The following is an 18,766-nucleotide window of genomic DNA, read 5'->3' on the forward strand; positions in this document are numbered from 1 at the left end:
GAATTGTATATCACAGGTTTTTTATTTTTTTTTATCCCCGACCATTTTCATAAGACGAAATTATTAGTTATCCCACATTTTTTTCGCGACCCACAGTTTAAGAACCGCTGTTGTATAATAATTTCAATAGTTCTATAATAGATATTTAATCACGTTTATCAATGTTTTCTGCAACCCCCAGAATCTTTTCCGCTCACAGTTTAAGGACCTCTGCAGTATACGACAGAAGAGAAATAAACGCGGAGTTGAGGGAAACCTCTGGTACCTTGACGATATCAAACACTGATTTTGTTCGCTCGTCCCGAAATTAAATGAATGTCTGCTATTTGAGCGTTACCGTGCCAATTATTCGTGGTCAAGGTAAATAAAAATAATCTTCTTCTTCGTCTTTTCCCAGGTTATATGGGGTCGGCATTCAATGTTCCCATTCTAACACTTACATTCTCTTCTCCTCTAGCTGGACTAACTTCTTTAACCGGAACACATCTATTCTTAGGTTTTTACGAGCGGATGCCCTTCCTGACGTCAACCCTCACCATTTATCCGGGTTTGGGATTTAAGCTGCCGATCTACTAAACTTGACGCAGCCATATAAATGGAGTAGCTTTTACAATTTAATTGTAATAAAAAATTATTACAATTAAATTGTAATTTTTATTACAATTTAATTGTAATTGTAAATTGCGTAAAATTAACAATTACAATTTAATAATTTTAAGCAATTTATGCCGAATTTCTAGTCACCACTGAACAAGCAGGTGGCACTGCTGTAGTTCTTTTATCTCCTGGATACATACAAATGACCTTGAAAATACCAATAATGCATAACTCAGCAACACGTGAGTATTTTTAAATACAATTTGGTATCCTGAAAACTACGTCAAAGCTATCAGGTAGCACAACCATTCTACTAAGAATTCCCAGTGGCTGATAGTTTCTTAAAATTTAATGACCTTGAAATTTCCTATGTTTTCCTATACCTGAGAATAATAATGACAGCCAAATAAAAAATAATAAATAAAATAAAAAACATACATCGATTGTTGAAAATAATAGGAATACTTATTCAATTAAAACTATATGGTTGTTATCAAGACAACTGATAAGAATAGCCTTAGTCATTTTAAAACAGTTGTCTCGCCTAGAAAGGAATAGATTGATTTGTTACAAAATTTGCATGCATGTAGAGTGACTGCAGATATGCAAAAGACTCAAATTGACCATCTTACTTAATTACCGGCGTGTTTACTCTCTCTATGAAGGAAACACACAAACGGGTCATAACTGGGAACGAAAGCGTTTTCAGACATGTACTTATGAACTTTATTTCCTGTCCACGCTCAGTAGAACCGATAGCACAGGAAATCAACGCATGGTACTGGATCACTTTATATCTATGACATCAAAGTATGGATTACTGCTGCATATACAAGGCAAGCAACAGCAGGTGCTCAAGACACTTACAATATGCACGTTGTAGGTTGCGATGTTGGATCTGAGTCTGTTTATTTTATTTATTTTGTGCCTTTTACCTGTTATTATGGATTGTCTTGTGTATATCTAAAAAAAGTACAATTATATATACTTGCTGTGTACCCAACTGTTAAAAAATTTTCCTAATGGACTGAAAGTAGAACTGTTTAGTTTCTGAAATGAATTTTTAAAACTAAAGTGGATTCGATTTATAACAGAAATGGACAGATTTCATTTCTACGAATTAATCAAAGGTAAGCAATATTTCTGAGTTCATTTATATATTTTTTTTACAGATTGTGCTTCACACTTGCTTCAGTGAGAGGGAGGAGTGTAGGTTTAATCCGCGCTACGTCTTTGTTGCAACGTGGTTAATTGCTGGAACAAACTTCCATCTGTCGTTGTGGAAGTTGATAGCTTGAATAAATTTAAGGAGGAACTGGACAGGCATTTGGAGGGAATGGTGTGATTTTTTTTTTTTTTTTTTTTTGGCTGATGCTGCATAAGCTCATACATTTGCTTTCTTGCATCACGTTGCCACTTACTACTACGTCGGCTTATGGGAAGAGCCACTTCAGAATGCACTAAATTCAACTGCATGCAAATAGAAATAGCATGACAATATCCGAATTTTATAGTTATTTTAAACCATTGTCTAACAAAATTAGTTTTTAATGTATTTTTATATATATAGTAAAACAGAGTTGAATATTTTACAGATTGATTTTTGTATTCAAGAACAAAAATGAGGAAAGACGTATTCTCCTCATATATCATTGTAATAAAATCGGAAACTAATTCATAGCGGCTGCCTTATTTCCACTAAAATGATGTGGCACAGTTTTTATAGTTGTTTAAAAATTTAATCGAAGGGCAAAAGGACGGGAAGGAGTATCCCTCTCCATATGCCGTTGTATTAAAATCGGAAACTGATTCACACCAACTGCCATAATTCATTTAAAAGGTCTGTCGCACACTTTTTATAGTCGTTTAAAATTTTAATCCAAAGGCAAAAGAAGTTGCCCCATATGCCATCGGAAATTGTGATTCACTTTACTGCCATTATACTATACTAGAGTTAGCTTATGATGCAACAATGACGTAATGAGCATTGATACTTCTCAGTTAAAGCAAGTACTGTATGCCGATTGTGCTAACTGATATGGTATAAAAGAACAATATGATATAAACGAACTAATAGGATAAAATAATATTAAAAAAAAATTAAATGAAATAAAAAAATCTAGGACATACTATCTTTTCAAGAATCCACAGCATGACCTGATGACCAGACAATTCAGCGTGTAGATCAAATTGTAATCAAGCACAGTAGGTTTAATTTCAGTAAAGCTTTAATATTTCATTTCTGTTTTTAATTTTGTGTAACTGAATTGAAAAGCAATGACTTTTATACTTTAGTACTAATAGCACAAAATGATGCAAGAAAAGCTAAGTAATACAGCATCAGACAAAAAAAACCACATCACCTGTTCATCCCTTCAATAGTTAGTCTATTTCTTCCGTGACATAATTTGAATTTATTCAAAACAACCCACTTCAACAACGAATGGAAGTGTATAACAGCTGGCTGAAGGCAAATTTACGCATATCTATTCTGCAACAATCAGAAAGAGGAAAAATGTATCAGCATTGAGCTTGCTCAATCCATTCAAAGCCTTAAACAACTCAATAATATCATCTCGCAGGTTGCTAGATTCCAGACGCTGTAATTTGCAGAACTTAAGCTTTCTTGGTAACAGCAACCCTTTGTTCCACTCACCAATCTCGTTGCCCTTCTCTGCACTCGTTCCAGCAGCTCTACATCCTTCCTCAAATGAGGCATCCAGATCTGTACGCAGTGCTCAAGGCATGACATGCCCATTGCCTTATACAAGGGGATAATCACCTCCTTATCCCTGCTAGCAAAATTCCTGAATACCATTGACAAATCCCCACTCTTGCAGCCTCTCTGTAAGAGAGGCTCAGAAAACTTCATATCTGACTGCATAATTACCTCGTTCTTGTTCATTCTCCACCACCCCGGGTGTAGTACCGCACAGTTGGCACTTTAATCTGGGATTACTGTTACCCATATGCAGTATTTTGCATTTGTCAAAGTTAATGCTTCAGTTGCCACCTCTCAGCTCATCTACTGGCGGAACCAGAAAAAAAAAAATGACAGAGGGGCACCATTTTGTGCCTTGGGCGTGTACAAACAAGGCACACATTAGTGCACAAAACAAAACAAACACGACACTTAAACGTAATGACTGGCGGATATAGGCACACAGCTAAACTTTGAATTAAACATTACGCACGACCAACCTGCCTGACCCTCGAAATAGAATGGCGATCACAACCTCAGTGTTGCCAATTGTAGTCAGTTGAAAATAGCTAAAATCCTATGTTAACAATGGGAAAAAAAAAAAAAAGGTAGTTAAACGATTGATGTATATTCTAGGAAAAATATTACAGGGGGACGCATGCCCCAGTACCCCTACCCTGGCCTATGTGCTCAACTTTTCTAGATTTGCAGTAGCGTACTGTCATTACTAGTGGTCTCCGTAGCAGAATATTCAGGAGCCGGAGTGCAGTAGCACCCGCTCTTTGAGTAGAGCGGGGTTAAGCTAAGTACTGTCGATCTGCCAACCCACGCTAGACCAGTGTGGCAGTTTATGGTTTTTTTTCTCTCAACGTGAATCGTTGAGGAGACTTGCATCCTACAGTGGATTGATAATGGCTGCAGTTTACCTTTACCAACATTAACCATCATGCCAACCTTTTCATCATCTGTAAACTTAGACATTAAGCCTGATGTACCTCAATTAATATCATTAATAAATACAGAAAACAATGGGCCCAACGCTGAACCTGGGAGACTCCACTAATAACATTAGTCCACGAAGAGCATCACACTTCAGACACGTCCATTGATTAACACTCTTCTCCCAATCAACCATCCCTTTATCCATAGCAGCATCTTGACCTTATGCCATACTGCTTCGATTTGTACAGTAGTCTTCTATGTGCAACAGTATCGAAAGCTTTCCTAAAATCCAAGTATATGATATCAAAATCCCTTTGAAGATGGTATAAACGAAAAGCCGCCATCAAGCTTCGGGAATCAAGCTCCCATTACGCTTCAAATTATTTGCCATGTATGGATTTATGGTCAAACTTAGCTTTTATTCCTTTGTCCTCTTACAAGGTTTATTTATCCCCATGCAAGTCTTTCAATACTGTCCTAATTACATCTTACCTGGATGCAGTTATTCCTAATAAAATCTCAGGTAAGAGAATTTCCGACTTAAGATAAGTTTTCTAAAATTTAATTTTCCTATAATATATCTGAATAGCCTATACTTTCTATTTATTACTTTATTTTTATTTGGTTTAAATTCACACCATTGATTTTACAAGAGAAGATCCTCTACAAGAGAAAATCAATAAGTCAAGCATTTATCCGATTTTACGAATATTAGCGGGTCTCGACTATGTGCAAGTTTTCTATCCAACATGGTTGATTCATCATTTGCGTCCCTGTCATGGCGCAATATAACCTTGTCATTTTCGCACCACCAAAAAAATCAACCAATCATTTACGTCTGAAGCAGTTCTAAGTACTGTAGTCTGAGGAAGTCAACTTGACTTTTTCACCCAAGCAGAATTGAGGTTTCAATTAGGAAGCGTGGGCGATGTAAGTGATTAGCCAGGTTGGGAAAACTTCAGACCACACTTCCCAGATCTTGTTGCTTGTTCTTTCAGAAGTAGTAATAAAATCTGACTGCCAGTGGCAAATAATGGTGGCGTGAAACTTCATTTTGGCCAATAGTCATTCAAGCCACTCATGAAACGAAGACACACGCGGCTTTAAGCAATTACCACTAAATGTTTCTGCGTGTACAGATGATTAGTGGAAACTGCTGAAAGACACGTGTCCGGGACAATTTTGTCGAAATTTTCGTGACATGTGACCGAAACGTACATCAGGAATGTACTGAAATCTTGACATATGGAGGCTACACATTTTCGTTCAGGTTTTATTTCTGGTTCTCAATGAACAAGCAATAAAATCTGAGGGAAAGCGGTTCTTCCTTACTTTTTCGCTATCCACGCCTCCTAAATGAGATCGCAGGGGTTAAGTTCTGTCACACTGACGGCGTCAACTGGCACTGATTCCGCAGTGAATGGAAAGTAAGGATTACAAAAAATAAAAAAACATTATCGATCATACGATAATAGAAAATTATACATAGATATTAGCGAGATATCGCAGCCAAAATATCGATACATTGAAAGTTTATTATGCTGTCCAAGTTACAGGATATACAGGGATAAGGGGATGATTGTCCCCTTGTATAAGAAAATGGTTAGGCCACACCTTAAGTACTGTATATACGGGTCTGAGGGCCTCATTTTAGGAAATTATGTAGAGCTGCTGGAACGAGTATAGAGAAGGGCAATGAGATTGGTGAGGGGAACAAAGGGTTGGTGTTACCAGAAAAGCTTAAGTTCTGCAAATTACAATGTCTGGAGACTAGGTACCTGTGAAATGATCTGATCGAGGTGTATAAGGCCTTGAATGGATTGAGCAAACTCAATGCTAATGGGACCCTTCCTCTTGCTCAGATTACGCACCTGAAGGGGCATAAATTCAAATTGAGGAAAGACAAGACAATTGTAGAATAGATGCACGGAAATTCGCCTTTAGCCAGCGGGTGGTTGATAGTTGGAACAAACTTCCATCCGTTGTAGTGGAGTCAGCTGCTTAAATAAGTTCAAGGCAGAACTAAACAAACATTTGGAGTGATTGGATGGGTGAAATGGAAAGTTTTTTTTGCTGATGCTATACAACTTGCTTTCTTGCATCATATACATCTACTCAATGGCGTATCCAGGTATCATCGTAAGGGGGCGGGGGGGGGATGGCGACTGGCCTTTTGAGTATTGTTTTTTTTTTAGAACGCATCCTGCGTTCTTTTTCTTTAATTTAAAATTTTTGGTTAAGGAGGTTTATTTTCCCCTCTGCCCACCCCTGCCTCTACTAATGCTAAAGTTGTACTAGAAGTATTTTAGTGGGTGCCGGTAAAAAAGTACGATATAAGAATTTCATTTCTATCATGTATCCAAACCCACAAATTTTAACGATAGATCGTTGCTAATATCATTATGTTTAAATTAGAATATAAAAACGTCAAATTTATTCTGTTGTAAATTTTATTATGTGACTGTTAAATTTAGTACAACCTCGTTCCAAATTAAGATGATTTCCCGGCAAAGAAGTCCGAAATGTATCTGTGCTTTACTGTTTCATAACTTTAAGTCACTTTTTACCCATTTAAAACTGTCACCGTAAAGATCGAAATTACATCTTGCAAAAGAATACGTTTTGATCATTGCGAACTGACATTTTGCTATCATTACTGGCACTGGTTTGCAGATGAAGGAAAAAAAAAAAAAAATTCAGTGATGTGAAGTGTTAAATAGCAAGAATTAGTCTATGAAATTGGAAATTAATTTTAATATTGTTAATTAGTCGACAGGGCCGAACAAAATGGTTCCAATGACACCGAACTAAATTTTGTTACTACCAGTTTGGTGGAACCACACTGGAATGTGCTGAGCAAAATGTCGGAATGCATGGGAAGATATCACTGCCGAAAACTAGGTCCTTCGTGGACCCATGTCGTTACGAGGGGAGTTCCTGGGATATGTGGCGCTCGGGTGCCAATTTAAATTTGGCTGTCCCCTTTAAAATTTTCTTGATATGTGTATGTAAGTTTCAGGTTTTCAAGCGCCCCTTGAACATTAGTACCCGGGTGTTTTTTTTTTTTTTTTTTTTGTAATATATATAGGGTGTTCTTGCAAATGATATTGAGAGAATTATTCATTAAAATACAATGAAACGTCCACAGTCATTTTGAAGTGGAAGCAACGGGTTTTGGGTTAGAGCGCAGAAATTAGTAACGTCATTTCCGCTTTTAGAGCCCTGCTTCGTACAAAGTAGTTGGAATGCCTGAAGGGTTAACGTGCGGACCAAGACACTATATTCGTGCCCCTGCAGCAGATAGTGAAATGACCTTCATTTCACTATCCCTTTGAAGACTTACTTCGTTCCCACTGGGAATATGCTGTTTACTTAGGAAAATAAGTATCAATCGATTACAGTGCATGAGGAGATTTCATGACATATTTGTATTAATTTTAGTGTGTATTAGTAATTTAGTGTGTATTAATTTTAATTTGGAGCGGAAATACGAAACCGTTCCTCGCATTCCTGCCTTGTTGTGACCTTAACCACAAGATCAGTCCTTTAAACATGACAATAGCAGTAACTCCTGGAATATGTGATCTCTGCTCTGCAATAATTCCGCAGATGAAACACTAATATGTAGTAAATCAAAGCACAGAATATTACGGTTATGCTCAGGGTACTCAAGCCTCTCGCAGTTATCTCTGAACAACAGGGAAGGGTTCCTGGGAATATGCTACTTAAATAGTAAACAGATAGGATCTGCGAGCATCTCCAATCAGAAGCCCGATTCCCCCCAGCAAAGAAAAAGAAATGCGCCGACGAAGAATGCATTTCATCGGAGGAATATAATGCCGCCTCCTCACCCTACGGTGATGCACACACATAGTGACCTGGGAAACAATGAAGGAAGTAATATTTTTTAAAAATAATAGACCAGACGAGAAAGATCATGAAAATTATGGCCATGATCAAATAAATGACTGTCTAATCTAAAAAGGTTGGATGGGAAACACGAGCTCAGGAACTCTACCCGACTGTAACATTTTAAACGTCCTTGGTTGTGATACTTGTCCCAAGGACTGTTCTTCATGCAAATCGCCCTGTCAGCACACAGTCAAATCCTAAGGCTAATCAGGTGAACAGTGCCTTTCTCAGTGACCTGAACCATATGCTCAAATGCATAACAGACGAAGTATTCGCCGAATTTCTTAAACCTGTTGCCATCCGTGCCGAAGAATACACTAAAAGAAAGATTTCCCCGAATTTTGGGGGGGGGGGAAATCCACCCTTTTCATTATCAACCAAGAACGAAGAAATAAAACAGGAAATTTGCTCACCGAGAGGCCGGATGACTGACCTGAAGAGGAGTATAATGCAATGGGGTAAGCCAGCTTATCCAACAAGGCCTCAAACCTCTGAGCCTGGACGTGAAGATGATGGCGCTGTATTCCATAGTAGCAGAGAAGATGCCCAGGCTCTTGTCCCCTTCTCGGCTATTAATACTGCACCTGAAGTGGGACAAGACCAAAAGATGCTATATTAAAATTATCCCAGGCCCGGATATGCGGAAATTTCAAATGTAAACAGGAATACAAGGAAAACCTCATTCTATAAGAATCACGAGAGCGAGCAGAATCGGGGGCTGTCGAAAGCTGCCAACCGATGAGCATCTTCCAAATCAAATGTACACAGCCAGTTCCGGAGTAATAACTCTTATCCGTCTACACAATCTCCGTACTATACTTTTAATGCGCATACAAACCGCTCAGCAGATAGCCGATTGTACAATATTACAGCCATTAGAACCCGAGAGAAAGTTGTTACTAGGGGCTTACTCTGAACGTACAGGCAAATGACATAAAGGCCATGTTTGCTCAAAGATTCGGAGTCCACACAGAAGTAAGACAGTTGAAAACAAGGCACCCTTCGTATGCGTCATTTATGCTAACATGCTCCCCTGACGACCCAAATCTCACCTTTGAATACAACTGGCCACTGGGTGCACTAGTTAAAAGATATCGAGAAAAGAACACAGCATATGTGAGGAGATCAAGTAGTGTGCATCAACCTATGTAGCTAGCTACTAAAGAAACAGAATTCCCCTTCTGGGAGTGCCGGCCCATTTGTTTTTTTTTATTCAGAATGTTAAGAGTTGTTAACAAACTGCATACATTACAGACATTCCTACTACTTGAAGAATGTGACTATGTATAATGGAGACTTGGCTAATTCATAACAGGCAACTGGATCTGCTGGCACCAGTGTTGAATCCAGTATGTAGCAAACAAATCTATATATTTGTGAATGTTATAGTAAGAGAATATGAGAAAACAAAAAGGAAATATTATTTAACATCTAAATACTAATAGTCAGTTCACAAAAACCACATTACTGATAATAATCACAGTTTAATATGAAAATTACCGATTAAAATTCGCGCAAAAAAAAAAAAAAACTAAACATGCAAGTATTATGATAATCTTATTCTTCTTTCTTTGCATATGGATCAATCACTTCGTTTATTAATTTTTCCGATAAATCATTCGGGATTCTGAGCGTATTTTCATGCAATCTTGCAGTGTGCATACGTATATATAATAAAATGATTATAAAATATTGTTTATAGGCTGCGACCAAACAGTCTTGTTTGCGTTATACAAAGGAAGAATTAGCCACAAGTAGACTCTTGCTGTGAAAAAAAAAAAAAAGGAAATATGAAGACCATAAAGGAAACTGCCGATGATTGAAATAGTGGCTGCAGTACACTCCTCTTTCTGCCCGGACATCGTTTACCCCCCCCCCACCACGAAAGTCACAGGAGGGATTAATTCACGGCTTGCGATCCAGTCGGTCTTGTTTGCGGTATACAAAAAGAATTAGTCGCAAGTAGACTGTTTGTGTGAAACATTATCAAGGGATGGTTTGTGTGAAAATAAAGGGACCATAAAATGATAATGCCCACACTTGAAACAGTGGCTTTTAGTTACAATTTGTACAGCCAGACATATTGCCTATTTAATTATTTTGAAAATTGCGTCTTTTGAATTTTATTGATTTTAATTTCGTCGTGTACTACCCAACGAGTACAATTAGTTGCTGTAATTTTTTCTGTTATTATTTGACATAAATTTATTGAATTACTGTTTTATAATTACAGCATTGTGTAAACTGACATTGTGAAAATTAAGAAGGAAATTTAATTAAAATTGAACAAAAAAATGTGGCGAAAATTTCAACGTTCGAGGTCTTTGAACTAATATTAAAATAAAAATTGCTATTTTTGGGCGAGGGTGAAACTCGCCCCCGGTCACCCTCCTTGTATTCAACACTGGCTGGTACAATTCTCTAGTTAGATTTATCGGGAATAGCAGAAAAGACAAGAGGGGTGGAGGAGTTTCAATTCTTTACGATGAAAGTCTTCATCCTACAAGAATTAAACCAAGTCAGTCTGAAAACTTTGAAGCCATATCCGCCTCCTTCAGCAGGAAGTCGCAAAAAATCCAACTCTGCTTTATATATATGAACATAGTGCAGACACTAGGACCGAGCTTTTTGTGTAGATTTCAGAGAACCTTGGCACTGATATTCCCATGATTGTAACTGGAGATTTTAATATGCCTAGCCAGAGACACGATTATACTAAAGAACACCTTGATGCAAACCTTACAACTGACCCTACTTGATACACTTCCAACTAGGGAAGAGCAGCATTTTAGATTTATTGTAACATAATCTGAAAGCATAAAAAAGTCACCCATCAAACTAAATTCCAGTCGGATTGCAACCCAATTTGTTGTGAAATTTCCCTATACAATAGTGCAGGTGAGCAATGCATCGATGAGAAACTCGTCAAACTAAGAAGATATACTCCCTTAAGTTTATCAGACCTGAGATTATTTTGAAACATCAAGACCCAACTAGAATGCTCTATAAAATAAACCGGTGGAAGAAGCTACCAACTTGATTGAGAAAGAGCTCTCAATTATTGCTGACCTGGGTATCTCGAAAGAGATAAGTCACCAACAAAACTAAACCGTAGTTCAACGAATATTAAAAAAAAAAAAGTTTGTGACCAAGCAAAAGGCTTATAGGAAATGGAAAAATTCAGGATTTAATGAAGACCGGACTATAAGGAAAAGCCATTTTCTTGAAAAAGAAACTACGTGCAAGCTGCGAAGAGGTTATTGGAAAATTTCGACATTCAAAAAGAATCGTGAGCAAAAAGGCTAAATTTGAAATGGAAAAAACCACATTCAAGACACTGGGCTAAGGAGTGCTTTGAAAGGCTGCCAGTTGAAAGTAAAGTTAGAAATGTCCAAGAATATCAGCGAAGGATATGGCACAACATATTTTAGCGAGAGGCTGCGTTTGTGGGAATGTTTTATCCAACGTCACTATTTCTAGAGAAGATCATCAATGCTATTAACTCCTTGCCTAACAAATTTACGATCGGCCCCGATTGGTTCCCTATATTTATATTAACAATATGCAGCGCCTATATTGCCCATATGTTGTTGCACATATTCCGAAACATCCTGAAAGATGGAGTTTTGCACCAGAGGTGGGGTCACTGCTTTGTGAGGCGGGTGCCAAAAAAGAACCCTAAAGGCTATTCAGCCCATATTGATCAGTTGTTCCTTATTTAAGGAAAATAGGTTTATGGCTAAACTATGACAAGTCAACACAACTGACAATAACTAATAAGAAGATCAAGAATCAAATTCAGTTATCTACAAGTGGAGCACAGGCTAAGAAAGTCAGCTCATACAGTGATCTAGGAGTGACGTGGGACGAGTGCCTCATCTTTCAAAAGGCACCTTTCAGAACATTCGAATAAATAAAAAAAAAAAAAAACACTAGTCGCCATATCTAGGCTGTAAGACAAGAGATAACTAGGATTCGAAACCAGCAACTAGTGACCCAATACATCCAAAGATGTATCATTTCCGTTTCTCCCCTCTATGCCTCAATTATTTGATCCTCTGTCCCAAATACCTATACTTTATATATTACCTATAAGTATATTAGGAAGTTTCTCACCCTGGAATAGTGGGTGCTGCGGTGGTTGAATAGGATTGCAGGGAAGCCCTTTACAATATCTATATGAAAACTTGAACGTAGCTCTTGTTTCAGATGGTCACCTTACGTAACATTGCAATTCTGGCACCACAACTGACTGGGGATTTGGATACCCCTCAAATTAAAGATTGTGGTCAGACATCGCCCTGATGCCAGGCCCGACCACTCTCAGTCTTCGTAGCACCCTCCATAACACAGAGGGATTTAAGGCGGCTATTTCCCGCTTATACGCTGGAGCTCTTTAGGGACTTCCACTGGGGCTGAAACTCACCCCCGGTCATCCCCTCTGGATTCAACACTGATCCCATCTCATGGGAATGTTGCGTCATCAGTTCAGAGAATACTGACAAGAAAGTCAGAGCTGTTGTTGATACAATTAAGTATACATAAACAATTTCTCAAGCTCAAGCGAATCTCCTGCTTGCAATGCCCGAACTCTGCATATGGTATGCATACATCCAGTGTTCGCGCAGTGTGTGCCAAACGAAGGATGACCGGTTCTTGCATCAACTCTTCGTCTGCTGGTGGAGGGATCTAATGTCATCATATCCAGCACCTCTTCCTCTGCGGAATATGATCGGAGTTGGCCTCGGTCGTGATTCCCTTTCACTGTACCCTATTCCTGGAAATTTGTGGATATTGAGAAACACGCCAATTAGGGTGTTGTGACGCTTTGTTCGAAAAGGACGCTGGTATTTGGTGGCTGCAGCTCTAGCATTTCCTTCACATACACTACAGTATAAAGTGAATGTCTGCATATTCTGCAAACGATGCACTTCTACTCGCCATAGACGTAATGAAGTTACTGTATCCGTTCGTTGCAGCTTACGTTTTCATCACGCATTTTATATCTATAAATGTACAAGTAACGTTTTGTGCACTAATCTAATTTACATACCCCACTTCGTGATGTTCGCAAAACGCTAAAGGCGGAAATGACGTCAATAACTGTTAACGCTGTAAACCCGTTGCTCCTACTTCGAACCGAGTGTAGACTTTTCTTGTATTTTAATGAACCATTCTTCAATATATATCGACGTCGATTTCAAATACACCCTGTATATATTAACAGACAGTCAGGTCACTTAATTGCTTCAGCTGCATAAAAGTATTAACTGCAAGCACGAATCCTAAAGTTTGTATCGTGTAGGACCGGCTTAAAAAGCTACTTTGAAATTGCCATCTGATTATGAACGAGACTGAATTTGCACATCTCCCCTGCTATAAATTATATCTTCAGGGACGCATAGTTTGCGTCCCTGAATTATATCTTCAGGGACGCAAACTATGCCTTAATTCTAAGAGGACTGCACTGATTGTTACTGCGTTCGCATCGCATTTCGAACACGTTAGTGAGCATCTGTTAAGCGCTCAAGCAACTAAGGTTGTGAGGCGTCTGTTAGTGACGGACGCCTCATAGCCTTAGTCGAGCAAATCATCGAATTCTCCGACGAGAGAGGAATCACCAAAGAAGAATGATGATATGCAGCTCAGGACCCTGGGTGTGCTAAGCCCATACTCACCAGATGCGAGCTGCTGGGGTAAAATAACTCGGCCAAGGTGGAAAAATCTCATAATTTCTGATATCATCGAATGGGATTCTATAGAATAATTGTATAGAATACAATTATTAATGGAGTAGTTGTATAGAATACCAGTCCGCGGAGGCCAAGCCTGATAAATTTTAGCGTTATGCAAAAAAAAAAAAAAATTTCCAAGCATTCAAGGAAAGGGGGGGGGAAGAAATAGTTGGTTGGTCCGTTCATACGCCAATTTGTTGTATTTCCGGTATAAAATCATATGCTAGATTTTTACTGTAGTTAGGATTGCTAAAGTTCTACTTAACTTAATTTCTCAAATGCAATTTTCTCCGAAAGGGAACTCGCCAACCCTTCTCTCCCAGTGCTGCTGGATCCTTTACACCGCCACCACTGGTGATAGCCATTGTGCTTTAGGATACCTAATGTATTAATCATATTTTTTCCTAGAACCAAGCTAGTATAAATAAAATGCCGATTACTACTGTGATAATCTGATCAATTTTCTAAAACCTTTTCTAAGAAACAAACATTACACAAGCTGGAGTTAAGGGTTCTCAGACTCATTTCTCTTTTATTTCGCTTCCCGCCTCATCTCAGGTCCCTGAGAAATAAGTCCGCTGCTTATGCTTCCCAGGATGACCACATAGGGTCTTTCACAATCGCAATATGAAAGAAGTAGAGTACAAGTAGATGCATTGCAGGATCATCTAGACAAGACTGCAGCAATAATTTAGACACAGCATGGATTTGTTAAAGGAAAGTCTTGTCATTTTTTTTTTTTTGGTAGTTGTTGGCGCATCGGCTTCTGTGGCCATAATGCACCTCTCAAGGTTTTTGCAGTACTTTGATCCAAGCCCGAGGCGGGATTCGAACCCGCGACCTTTGGGTTGCCAGACAGGCACTTTACCTACCCGGCTAACAGGGTCGGCGAAAGTCTTGTCTGCCAAATTTGATAGGATATTATGATGAGGTTACAAAGGAACTGGACGCAAAAAATAATTTTGATATCATATACTTGGATTTCAGGAAAGCTTTTGACACTGTTGCGCATGGAAGACTATTGTACAAATTGTAGCAGAATGGTATTAAGGGTAAGTTGCTACAATTGATAAAGCCGACCGGGCTAGCCGGGTGGGTAAAGAACCTGCCTGGCAACCCAAAGGTTGCGGGTTCGATTCCCGCCTCGGGCTTGGATCAAAGTACTGCAAAAAACCTTGGGAGGTGCATTATCGCCACAGAAGCCTATGCGCCAACAACTACAAAAAAAAAAAAAAAAAATGGATAAAAGGATAGCTGATTGGGAAAAGACGGAGGGTGGTAATCAATGGGTGCTGCTCTTCGTGGACTAATGTTATTAGTGGAGTCCCACAGGGTTCGGTGTTGGGTCCACTGTTGTTTTGTATATTTATCAATGATATTGATGAAGGTATATCAGGCTTACTGTCGAAGTTTGCAGATGATACAAAGGTTGGCAGGGTTGTTAATGACAGTAATGGCAGTGTGCTACTGCAACAGGATCTAGAAAATTTGGGCAGATGGGCTAAGAAGTGGAAAATGCAAAGTACTGCATATGGGTAGAAACTGGGTGGTTCTACACTTAGGGTGGTAGAAAATGAAAGACTTGGGAGTAATTGTGCAGTCAGATATGAAGTTTTCTGAGCAATGCAGACAGGCTGCCAGGGCAGGTCATGGGGTTTTGTCAATGATATATAGGAATTTTGCTAGCAGGGAAAAAGAGGTGATTGTCCTTCTGTATAAGGCAATGGTCAGGCCACGCTTTGAGTACTGCGTACAGGTCTGGAGGCCTCATTTTAGGAAGGATGTAGATTTTCTTGAGCGTGTACAGAGAGGAGCAACAAGATTGGTGAGGGGAATGAAGGGATCTTCTTACCCAGAGAGGCTTAAGTTCTGCAAATTGCAGTGGCTGGAGACTAGGTACCTGCGCGGTGATCTGATTGAGGTGTATAAGGCCTTGAATGGGTTGAGCACGCTGAATTCTGATGGGATCCTTCCACTTGTTCAGATTACGAACCTAAGGGGGCATAAATTCAAATGAAGAGAAGACAGATGTAGAATAGATGTGCGGAAATTTGCCTTTAGCCAGCGGGTGGTTAATTGCTGGAACAAACTTCCATCTGTCGTTGTGGAAGTTGATAAGTTAAATAAATTTGAGGAACTGGACAGGCATTTGGAGGGAATGGTGTGATTTTTTTTTTTTGGTTGATGTTGCATAAGCTCATAACACTTGCTTTCTTGCATCACATGCCACTACTACAAAGAGAATGACCAATTGTCTGTTTGCTCTGTAGTTATATGATTTAAAAAAAAATTAAATTCTTAATTCTATAAAAAACGAAGAGTAGAATTCTGTAGAATAGAGAATAAAGACATGCAAAACTGCTCAAACGCACGCTGAGGAAGGGGTGAGATTTATTGAAAGCTTCGGGAGCTTATAGTTAGAGCCGATCAAGGAACTTTCCTGAGCCCTCTGCAGCTATACAGACCCCAACTAACTATATCATATTAATTTTCACCATTAACTAACCATAAACCTCGCGTCTCTTAATGATTGTTATATGAACAACCATATGATTGTTCCAACTTCAAATAAATTTTAAAATAATATAACTGAAAAAGGCGCGCGATGCTTCTGGTAAACTGAGTCATTCATGCAATGGATTCGAATACAGGACATCTCAACTGTCATTTCTCCATCACATAACACCTGGTAAAACATTTAGCCTTGTATATACGTAGGAGTTTATTTCTTCGCGTGTGGATAAATTCTTTTGTACTTTTTTTTTATTAAAATGAATTAAAGTAACAAGTGACACAGTTAAATCACTATGGATTGTAACCGCTTTTTGCGGATCATTCCACAAGGGGCGGTTTCGGGCGCATTATTGCTGCCTCGCCTCATTGCTGACTAGTCAAGCGACTAGAGTGTTCCTCTAACGGTTCAAGTCAGTCGATGTCTATCAAGAAAACCAAAGAAAGCACTGTCTGATGAGTCACTCAAAGACGCGTGCCCGTGAAACAGTGCCCTCTAAGATATCATGCTTCTAGTCGAATTATAGATGCGGAAATGGCGCCAAATTTGTTTATTTAATGAGATATTTGAGTAGCATCGAAGTCTTCGTTTTAAGGCATCCTCACCTCCCCTTTCAGTTAATTTTGTGTTACTTCAATGAGAGTGGAGTATGGCAAGCGCTGTTTAAAGTACGCGTAGAGGCGACTAAGGCCACAGGGAGTATATATCGCAACCAAATCGCATGTATTCTACTGGAATGTTGTAATTTCACATCGGCAAGGTGAAGTGTCAAGATAAAGGCTATGGAGAGTCGATTCTGTAGCTTACAAGATTGCGTGTTTCTTCCACAACTCAAAACACAACCAGAATTAAACGAGAGGGAGCAATACACTCGTCATCTGCCGTAGCCAAGTGGTCAAGTGTAAGAGTGCATTGAGTGATTGGGGGTTCAAGCCCGTGACTGCTAAATACGGTGCTGTTTCTTGTATTCTATGTTGGGAACTCGTCTGGTCGTTCCAGTCTATGAACAGAAAAAGACTTATTTACCGCACTGCTTTCAGTGGGACTCCTGAATTTCTTGAATACGCTGATTTTTGTTAACCACCATCATCTTAAGAGTTAGACCCCAGTAAGTTCAAATCTGAACTTCATCTGTGGGGGGGGGGGGGAAGGGAATACAATAATGATTGACAGTATTGAATTAATATAGAAATAAACATTGTTACGATATACCCAAGCTTTAGGATGAATCCAGTAGGATATTTGAATAGCAGTGGAGGTTTCGTTGTAAATCCACCTCTACCTTTCCTGTAATTGTGCATTACTGGATCCATCACTGACGTCGGTTGGTTTTCTCAAATGAGCAAAACAGTCGCTACCTTCCCTCAACATTGCAAATACGTGCTTTTTTAATTTACAATATTATAGAAGGAACTTTTCGTACCAGATGAATTTAAAATCACATATTAAACAACCGACTAGACATTTTTATGAATTTTCGATCGCATTGCTATTAGCTGAGTGCACACAGAAATGAAGTTACTTACTTGAGCACATTCCAAGTGAGTTAATCCTTGCTGCACACACTGAAGCCGTTCTAATAAAGTACCAACGACCATTTCCACAGTACTAGAAATGGGTATGTTATAATTATTATTATTTTCTACGTGAACAGAATGACGAAGAGATTGGATAACTTGGTCCAGTTCATTTCCGGGTGTACGCGACTCACTAAATAATGGACTGAGAAGCAGACAAAGTACTAACAGCATCGTATCTTCAGTTAAGTTTCAGCGAGCTACCTGTTAGTACTGAATAGTAGGTCGTTCAACGCCCGTCTGGACAGGTACGGAGTCGTGTAACTTCTGAGCGGAACAGGTAACCCACAAGTTTTTCCTCCAGCGTCCTGCACACGACTAGCGCTTCGTACTTAAAATGCCGCTGTAAGTGACGTCATCTGTGCCACCTGTGATAAGTACAAAACTGGCGCCAATTTGTATTTCTAAGAGGAGCGTGGCATTACTATTATTTGAAATGCTCAATGTTTTTCCAGCTAATCGTTTATAGCTAATCTTTTCCAGTTTCAGGGTCCATAATAATTAGGCAATTTCCCACTTATTATAGACGTTAAACGATAATTTAATGACTTTAATAAGAAGAGAACGATGTCTAATTATTACTGACACAGAACTTGATAAGGTTGGCCATAGTTATCCATAAACAGTTCCCGACGTGAGAGTGATGATATGATAAAATTAATATGACACGATCTGATACTTATTTTCTAGTATCAACACAGTTTTTTTGAAAAATGTTACAGTTGTAGCAGACATCACTTTATTAATCTTAAAATTTGCATACCATTTCATTGATTTGCTTCACGTTCAG

At 38.9% G+C, this 18,766-nt stretch overlaps 1 protein-coding gene across 2 annotated transcripts in view; it reads right to left on the minus strand.

Moving 5' to 3' along the window:
• LOC150075080 (metal cation symporter ZIP14-like) overlaps positions 1 to 18,175 on the minus strand; it is a 142,546-nt gene extending 124,371 nt beyond the window's left edge. For both annotated transcript variants that reach the window (XM_090388686.1, XM_090388685.1), the window contains exon 1: positions 17,926 to 18,175. In XM_090388686.1, the coding sequence (XP_090244812.1) occupies positions 17,926 to 18,150 (225 nt within the window). In that variant the 5' untranslated portion in view covers positions 18,151 to 18,175. The remainder of the gene's footprint in view (positions 1 to 17,925) is intronic.
• Between the last annotated feature and the right edge of the window lie 591 nt (positions 18,176 to 18,766).

The sequence above is a fragment of the Mastigoproctus giganteus genome, chromosome 14 (assembly GCF_048544385.1).
Source record: "Mastigoproctus giganteus isolate SK-2022 chromosome 14, ASM4854438v1, whole genome shotgun sequence".
In the NCBI taxonomy this organism is placed as follows: domain Eukaryota; kingdom Metazoa; phylum Arthropoda; class Arachnida; order Uropygi; family Thelyphonidae; genus Mastigoproctus; species Mastigoproctus giganteus.